Raw genomic sequence first — 9,760 nt, 5'->3', positions numbered from 1 at the left:
ACTGTACTTAAGCGTATGGGAATTCTGGTCCCGCAGGATGGTACTCCATCTTACTCTATGGGTCGAGACTCTATCTTTTGGATGCCCAGTGACTTTATTAACCATTTCATTAATGGTAACATAACCCCTGTCTGGTTTGATCCAGTATTCTTGTAGGAGAGAAAAAACAAGCAATGTTTACGGGAGAGAGAGAGAGCTATTATGCAACGAAAAGAATGAAAAACACCTATAATAAACCGTGTTTGTAACATTGCTTCAGCTATTATGCAACTTGATATTGAGTTGATTTCCAATTGGAGTTCATGATCAAATAAAACCAGATATTATCATCCTAAGGAAATAAATAAATAATGACACAAGGAGAAAACAAGAAGGCTAGCTTCCTTGGCAATGTGAAAAACCAAGATGAATAAAAGTTCTCTTGTAATCCTTCTTCTTGCACTATTTAGTCAATAAATATAAATACAAGGCTAGAAGCAACGAGGATAATGCTTTATGATGCAGAAAATATCCAAAATTTCAATTGGCTTTTACTTATACTTGTGTAGGGTTACTAGTAATGGGCCAGTTTCAGTGACATTCCACCTGTATTAGGATGCATTGATGGTATTCTCCTTTAATTTCAACTATTAAACCTTTTAAAAGATGTATAGCCATTAATCTCCACCAGTGCCCGTTTGGGAGGGCTTTCAGGATGTGGCTTCTGGTGTTCTGAGAATCCGATCTGGGCCCCATATGGGAACACTAAAAGCTTTGTTTGGTGAAAATCCGGAAAGCTGATCACTGTGTTCTTAACACCAAAACATGGCTGAAATAGGAAGCTACTCCAGGTAACTTCTTTGGAACATGGGTGCTCAACCACCACGGTTTAATCACTGCACCACGCTTCCAATGTAGAATCTCTCCCAAGTGGGCTTTTAATTTGGAGCTATATAGATTTAAGGGTAAGTTACAAAGACCCCCTTGTACTATGTGGTCATTGACAATTACCCCCTGAACTTTCATTTGCAACAAAGACCCCCTGAATTTTTACTTTGTGACAAGTACCCCTTAGCCATTAAACAAGATTATAGAATGCATTAAATTACTAAAATATCCACCTAAACTTTCTTTATTTTCTTTTACTCACCATTTTCTCTTAAACCTAACTGACCCAAAATACCTCTATTTTCTCCAAATGAAATTAACTAAAATAACAAAAACCATTTCACTAACATAGAAAAAAGTTTCTTTAAATTCTTGTTTCATTTTCGCTGACATGAATGCCTCTCTTCATCTTAAAATATAAAATTATCCATCCATTTTTCCAATAAATTAAAAAAAAAAAACAAACAAAACCTTAAATTTATATCTGCCAGAAAGAAACCGCTACCATTTCATTTAAAATATTGAATCCAACCAGAAATTTGCAAGGATATATAGTAGAGCAACCGAGAGGATTTTAATATTATATTTAGAAAATTAATTGGATCATAAATCATTCAAATAAATAAGAAAAGGATAGTTTGAAGATTTAAAAATTTTAAACAGCTGAACAAGAATCTTTTTTGAAGTTAACTAGCAGAACTCTAATGGGGGGGGGGGGGTGTATTTGTTGCAAAGTGAAAGTGAAAGTTAAGGGGATAATTATCACTGACCCAATAGTATGGGGGTCTTTGTAATTTACCCTAGACTTATTCAAGCCCCATTAATTGACTTAGTTTTGAGATCTATATAGCCATTAATTCCCATTAATTTTGGCCGTTGTATAAAGTTAAATTTCAAATCCAGCCAAATCCCCATTACCTCCACTAGTTTAGGCATTATGACATTTTAAATTTACCCCTCGATTCCTTTCAAATAAATCACAAAACAAAGAATTATACATTATTACCAGGGATTGAATCCAAACTAGCTGCTTGATAAGTGGGAATGCCACTATGCTACAATTACCTTTTGGGATATGATTTGGGGTTTTAGCTATCTTAAAACAAAACATTCCACCAATTCTTAATCTGGTTTGGTGTTACTATCTGATGACCTGATGACCTAAATGTATTAATTCTTTAGTTTTGCATATCTATCAGTAGTTCATGCTTCACAAAAATTATATATATATATATATATATATATATATATAAATGTTTGTATCTTGTTGGTTTAGTGCTTATGATGCATTTATGCGACTTAGGTGAGTTTCCCACGGTATTCACACCAATTTGTATCTTGGCCCCCCAATTTTTTTTTTTTTTTTTTTTTTATAAAACCATTATTTATATGGTTACGTAGTGGAGGCTGGGTTAAAAATATAATAAAGTGGGCACTTGCCCCCCTCCCCCCCCAAAAAAAAGAATTAAAATTGTAAAGGATCACTCTTTAAGGCTTCTACTCCAATTCCCAAAATTTAAAAAATAATTATTTATTTTTCTTTAAAAAATCTATAATAGATTCAAACCTTTTCCGACCATTTTTCCCCCAAACCCTACTTTTCTTCAAATTTTAAAAATAATTATTTATATGCTTCAAATTTATATTATATGTGTCATTGAAGTTGGCTTGAACATTGTATTTTCATTAAATTGTTATAAATAATTTTTTTTAATTCATTTTAATTCATAAATATAATGTTAAAAATCATTTTTAATAATACATAACATATTGATCATTTTTACTTTTTTAGTTTAATAGACGAATCAAATTTGGATCTCCGATCCGTTTGCAGGCTTGCAGCTGTGAGTGACACCACTCCTTCGCTCCTTCATGCTTCATTCTTTCCACGTTTATCGATCCCTAACATAACAGTCCTCGATCATTTACCTTTCATAACAGTGCATACCACTTGAGCTAACAAAAGAGAAACAGAATGAGTTTGTGTTCACGGGAGATCCTTCTCTCCAGCTCTCCCGACGGCCCAATCATGGCTTACGATGCCTCCTCAGGTGCCACCCTTGCTCACTTTACCGGCAGTCACTCACCCCGTAAGGGCCTTGCCCTCGCCGGAAACACCATGATTGCCGCCTCTCATATCTCCTCAGATACCGCGTTGGGTTCAATCCACCTCTACAATTGGTGGTCTTCTTCCGCTTTTCACCATCTTCCCCTCCCTGAACCTGTCGCTCCCCTTGCCGCCACTCCCGACGGTTTGTACCTCTTTTCTGGTGGCCTCTCAGGTTATATCCATGCCTTGTTGCTTCCATCAGGCGATCTTCTTCGCTCCTTTCCTGCACACTCAAAGCCCGTCTCTTGCCTAACAATCAACGATGATGGGTCTCTTCTCATCTCCGGTGGTGACGACGGTGCCATCGCAGTATTCCCGGTATTAACCCTCCTGGATGCTTCAGCCGGCGATAATTTCTCAAGTTGTCAGCTCACTTTGCACCGTTTTGTCGGGCATGCCTCGTCGGTGACGTCCATCATCTCCGGCACTGGTGGGTGCGGTTCGATTATAGTTTCCTGCTCGTTGGACTGCACATGTAAGCTCTGGAGCCTTGCACAGGGCATCCACTTGCGTACGCTAAGGTTCCCATGTATGATTTGGGGTGTGGCCATGGATCCTACAGAATCTACGCTTTACGCAGGCGGTTCAGATGGTCGGGTATACGTAGCAATGCTGAAGATGGCCTCCAGTTCCAGACAAGAGGTGGGTAGAGGGTCGACCGAGTTGGTTGCATGGACCCAAGAGGCCGCCGGAGGAGCAATCACGGCTGTTAAAATGACAAACACGGGCCGGAATATACTAACAGCTTCAGAAGATGGGAGTTTTCGAATTTGGGAGGTGGAGAGAAGTGGTGTGATCAAGGTTTTTGGGGATGGGGGAGGAAGCGTAAGTGATCTCGTGGTGGCAAAAGGGGTATACGAGAGTTGCGGTCGCAGCGTCAGGTTTGGTGCAGGTAGCGTGGAATCAACTGGTTGTTGGAGTCTGGGGTTTTCTGGTAGGGAGCTAAGTAGAGCGATGGGGAATAAGGTGATTGAAATGGAAGAGACGTTGAGTGAGGTGGTGAAGGATAGGAGAAGAGCCATCGGTACACTTGAAACGGCAATTGGGACGTACGAGAGACTCTTGGAGCTTATTCTAAAGGAAGCAAAAGAGGATGATACTGAGAATAATGGTGAGAAGAATGAACATGACCGCCGATGACAAGTCTCTGTAACATTTCTTCAACTGTTATGAATGCAAATTTGTGTTCTCTGCTTAATTATCTTTTTCTTTTTCCTTCTCTCTGTAGGACCCTTGAACCCTTCCCTTCTAGGCTTCTACAGTTCTACCTCTACCAAGAGGAAAATGTGACTGAGATGGATTTGGGTGGGCCTGAGCCCATGACAAAGCCCAAAATTTCACTTGGATTAATGGTCACATGTTTCATCACCATATTCTATCAGAAGAACTGTACATGTGCATATCACATGCATTGCTATTTGCTATACGTTTCTTGAATTGTAATAATGCCTTTGAGTTTGTCTTTCTTTACAGCACATTTTTAACCTTTTATCAATCAATGGTAGGCTGCAGAAGTGCTGAAAGTAGAATACAGAAAAGATTCCAAATTAAGAAAAAAAAGAAGCCCATTAAGCATTTTAGGGGCCTTTGGTTACAGCTGAAAATGCTGAACTGTTTCGTCTTTTAGTGAATAAAAGTTTTTAAGGAGGTGGTGGCCTCGTGGGTTCCTCGGTGGATGAAACTGAAATTGAGTAGATCACAATACCCTTTAAAATTTTATTATTAATTATTCTAATAATTAAAAGACAACAATAAGTTTTTTCGGTTCAGCCATTATCAAACAGCCCCTGAAAAATCACCACTACTCGTTCGCTGAAAATGAAAACTAAACATTATATACCACAATAATATCCCTGGATTTGAGTTGTTCTTAAACTTGATTTTTTTTTTTTTAGTATGGTAATGCGAAAAGGTATTTCAACTATTTGAATTTGAGTTAATACTTTTTGTTTCCTTTTTTTGGTAACAATTTGAATTAATACTTAAGACACTGTCTTTAACACCCTGAGTCTGTAGACCTTTGTCTATAGCCCAAATTAATTCGACAATACACTGGGCCCCAAACAAGACGCACGAGATCCATGGTGTTAACCCATACCCAAATTCAGAAACTGGTCTGGTTCTCGGTCTGGCCAACTCTATGAGAACTAAGCAATTGAGGCACAGGCCCAACAATAAACCAGTAATTCTGTAAGGCCAGACGGGGCGAGCATTAGGTCAGTTCGAAGCTGGAACAGGTCCATGTTTCATGTTTGTGGCGTTAGACCGTCAATAGGTGCGTGAACGACTGAGACACTCATATTAAGGGTCTATGGGTCCGTTCGTTTTTCTTTTTTTTTTTTTTTGGATTTTGAGAGGGGGAAGTTGGTTAATGAGATATTCATTTTCATTGACCACAGATATTCATATTCTTTTTTCAGATTTATGTGGATGAATCTATAGAAAATTTATTTTTCATAGGTATCATATACCCAGATAAGTTAAGTGATACCTATTTCTCAAGTGGATAAGTTTTTTTCTACACGAGGGGAAATTGTCAAGATTTTGATGGGACAAAATTGTCCTTTTAAATAATAGTTTTTTTATGGTTAATACGATTCATTGCTTTATTTATTTAGGAAATAAAAACATATGGATAAATATACTTACCTAAATAAATATTTTCTAGAAAGCAGAGGAATAGATGAATAGGATGTATTTTCAAAGATTCAGAGAGAGGACAGCTGGATAGGTATCATGGGGCTCATAGACTCTTTTTTTATGGGCTTACGGTCATACACCCAACATTTTAGTCGAACAGGAGCAGGTCCATCGTCCTAACCAATTGGGGTGGGGGGTAAACCGTAAACCAATTGCCTTTTGTAATGGTACTACGGTGAAAGAGGGGAGACGTTGATGGAGACTTGCACAGCCGGTCGCCATCTAGCTTACTCTAAATTTGGTACAACATTTATGATTTACTAATGGGGTTTTTGTCATCAGTTCAGCCATAATTAATGTGGGGTTTGTAGAGGGAAAAATGTCATAAATGTGACAACCAAAACCTTAGCTAAATTTAGCAGATTCCTCATACACAGCAACCCTGCATAATAGAGACACATGTAGACAGCTGACGCGGACCACTTGACCGACCATAGCCGGTTACTATCCAAGAATCTGACATTAGCTGGTCAAGTCTCTATACCTATGCTATATATAAGAAAGGCTGAAAGGGCACACATCCACCACTCCGGCTATCTATTCTTGTGTCCAGTAGTAGGAGTCGCTACTTCATACGTCTTCTCCTCCTCCTCTGCTCTCTACCTTCTTCTTTCTATATTTACACTTCTTTTCTCTGCTTTGCTTTGCTTGATCTCCAACTTTGATCTGTTCTATTCTTTTGCAGTACTTAACGTTGCCTTTTTTTTTTTTTTCTCTATATATTTTTAATTAAGCCTTAGGATCTTAGATCAAGCTTCATCGAACTCCTTTTTTTTTTTTTTTCATTCATTTTATGTGAAAGAAAAGTAGTATAAAGCTTGTTTTTTCATCTTTTTTCCCTTTTGGTTGTGGTCTGTACTTGACCCTGAACTTAGAGTCCTGAGTCCTGACTTCTGAGGAATTATCGATCGTTTCAGACGGCCGGCAGAAATGTTCAAAGGTAAGGGCGTACGTAAGGCTTTTAGTAGTGTTATCCTCTACTCTACCATTTCATATGATCTATCCATTCAACTTCAATTGTTTAAGGCGATGGATGATGAAATGACTGGGTTTGTGATCAATCATATATAGAGAGGGATACATGTATGCATGAAATGATCGACCATGTATATAGGAATAAATGCATGACAACAATAATACTATATATACTAATTGATGCATTATCTTGGTTGGTGCAGATGCAGGAGAGTGAAGGGCCGGAGAGGAGAGACAAGTTGACAGAAGAGAGAGAGCACAAGCCAGCATCAGTTAAAGAAAGGCTTTACTTTTGTTGGGAGTGTGCTCTCTTTTCTTCTGTCAGCATCACCAACTCCCCAGTTGTTGATAGCCCTAGCCCTACATGGATTACAGACATCACATGTGGTATTTCAAGCTCCTGTAACCCTCAGATGAGTCAGATCCATATCAGACGGTCAAGAAGTGCATATACAATATTTTGCCAACTATACGGGTAGAATCTTTGGTCTCACAACTCGTCTACGTCCCTTTACTGACTACATATCAGAACTTGGTTTTTGAAAAGCCATTATTTGCTTTATATAATTAATATTACTCAAAACAGAAAATAATTTAATTTTACCACATGGATGTGGACAAGGAAGAGTGCATCAAAATTTATAGGAATTTTTGAAACCTTATATATATAGAGAGAGAGAGAGAGAAAAATATAGAAATATCTTCCCAATATTTGTATTTTGATATCATGTTTTTGCACTTAAATATTGCCATCTTAATGATGCTTAAATAATTATGTAATTTCATTTAGTTGTTAACTTTTATTGATTAATATATTGATGCTTACATTATTGCATGTATGCATCTTTGTATGCATGCATGCATGCATGTATGAATGCATGCAATCTGTTTGTGATTAATTAATTCAAACAGTGATCATTAATTTAATCCAACAATACTAATAATTTTAATATATGATTATTCAAATGAAACTAATTAGTTATATCACATTAAAGTATAAATACTTGATATTTTTAAAATCCATTATTAGTTAACAACAGCCAGTAGTTTGGAGAAATGTTCTTTTAGACATGTGATAATAATGGAATCATCACTAATTATTCTATATTCAATTTAAGGTATTTTAGTTTAATGTTAATCTAAAATAATAAGCCAACATGTGGTTATTATTATTATTATTATTATTATTATTATTGTATTGTTACCATGCAATCGTAACATGGGCCTTGAGAAACTGAAGAGACTGGGCTGGAGGCTTCAAAGGCGTCAACTGTCACAAATTCTGCAGTGAAAACAGCACATGCAATCGTAACATGGTGTGTTCTCTAGCTAGCTTCACCATTTTCTTGTTATTGATATTTCTATTTTACTCTTGGTAAGTTGCCTACTGGATATCAATATCGATATTCATGGTCCATATATATTGCGGCCATTTTGTAATAGAATGCATTACATTTAAGGAATTGGAACTAACTTCTTTTCTTTGATTTTGGAACAGTTCATCATCAAACACCAAATTTGCATCTGCACTTGTCCTGTGATATAAATGTTTGTTGTTACCATTGTTGGTGTTGAAAACTTGAAATCCGGACATCCACAGGAAAGGTTCCAAATAGTGAATGATGCACGTAAATGGGCCAGTTCAGAGTTTGATGATGAGATGCAATCACCATGTGCCTCATCCATTCGTGGCTAGCTAGTTCCAAGTTCCAACTTACTGTGAGGGGATTTGCTTCATTTGTCATTTGCTGACTCAGATGAATGGTGCATTTTATCAATTACATTTTATACAACAAGAACGGATTGATGAAACATGATTTATGTAGCTGATCCTATATAGTTGAGATAAGACATGGATGATGATGACGATGTTGATGTTGTTGATGATGATGATGATAATGGCATTTTACACAACAAGGCGAGGATGATGTAGCTAATCCTAGCGTGGCATTGTTTGTAGGAAAAACAAGGTTTTGGTTGATTCCGATTCCTCTCCTCTGTCTAGCTTCTTGAATTGGGGTTTTACTAAAACAAGGAGTCAAGGAAAAGAAGGCTCTTGGCATTGTCCATTGTGTGAGCCGGTGGATAAAGGGGAAACCCCATTTGCATGGGCACTCCTCATTGTCATTGCAATTCTAATAAGAAACTCTCATCGATCGAATTTCATGCAAACTGTTTTCTACTTTGTTGCATCAGAAGAACAATGCAAATAAGTTGGATTGTGCCCTTGGATACAAATGGCTGTATTTGTTGCTGTACACACTTGTTGATCCCTGATCCCTTAGAACTTAAAAACACTCAACATATAGGGAAAAACCATAAGAGGCCCGTTTGGTTCACAGTTGGAACCAGAATTGCCTGTTTCCTTTGGTTCAAACAGGAATCAGAATTAGATTTTATAAAATATACACGACTGGTTGACTGCTAAGGATGACTGGTGTAGGTAAAGCGAAATAGGATTTGAAGGGGTTTTAAGTCGCTTGCCTTTTTTTTTTTTTTTTTCTGACTGGAATAAAATTTTCATTTCTTGTGTGTGTGTGTGGTGGGGGTGGGGGGGGGGGTGGGGATCTGATCACAACAAGCTGTTTCAACAAATCTGTATCAGCACATTGCATAGATGGTGGGTACCAGTCTCACAGTGAGATGTGCCGACACAGATCATGTTAGGACTGCATTGGGACAGTTTTTGTTATGAGAAAATCCCATCGCCCCAAGGGGGGAGGTTGTATCCTCCAGAAATGGGAATTGGAATCCCATTCCGCCCAGCCAAATGGCTGGAGATTCCAATTCTAGACCCTATTCTTGTGAACCAAACAGACCCTAAAATCTGATTACCTCCAGTAGACTTATTCATGGATCTGTTAGCCCATAGGCTTAGTAACAAAGAAATATTATATAATATTGTATACATTATAGTATCTATCTATCTATCTATCTATCTATCTATATATATATATATATAACATATTATTAATTATACATAATTGATGTATTATAAAATTTCTGTTCATATTGGGTTTTGGGCTTTATATAAGGCCAGTCTGGGACTCCAGATCTAGGCCCAATAGTTGAGACAGGCTTGGGCTTGGGCCTGGTCATTTTTTTTGT

The 9,760-nt window shown here is 37.5% G+C and overlaps 1 protein-coding gene and 1 long non-coding RNA gene across 2 annotated transcripts; both read left to right on the top strand.

Annotated features, from left to right (window-relative positions):
• Positions 1 to 2,536: 2,536 nt before the first annotated feature.
• LOC148878518 (protein ROOT INITIATION DEFECTIVE 3-like) lies at positions 2,537 to 4,454 on the top strand. Its single transcript, XM_088965182.1, has 2 exons — positions 2,537 to 4,088; positions 4,206 to 4,454. The coding sequence occupies exons 1-2, from the start codon at positions 2,843 to 2,845 to the stop codon at positions 4,265 to 4,267; spliced, it is 1,308 nt and encodes a 435-aa protein (XP_088821308.1). The 5' UTR covers positions 2,537 to 2,842; the 3' UTR covers positions 4,268 to 4,454.
• Positions 4,455 to 6,323: 1,869 nt separating this feature from the next.
• On the top strand, positions 6,324 to 7,334 carry LOC148878517 (uncharacterized). The gene is made up of 2 exons (XR_016102520.1): positions 6,324 to 6,617; positions 6,856 to 7,334. It is a non-coding gene; the product is annotated as an uncharacterized LOC148878517 (long non-coding RNA).
• Positions 7,335 to 9,760: the final 2,426 nt, after the last annotated feature.

Source organism: Nelumbo lutea, chromosome 1, assembly GCF_056320005.1.
Source record: "Nelumbo lutea isolate HS-2025 chromosome 1, American lotus-T2T, whole genome shotgun sequence".
Lineage (NCBI taxonomy): Eukaryota > Viridiplantae > Streptophyta > Magnoliopsida > Proteales > Nelumbonaceae > Nelumbo > Nelumbo lutea.
Note: the sequence above shows the minus strand (reverse complement) of the source record. Positions and strands in the feature narration are given on the sequence as shown.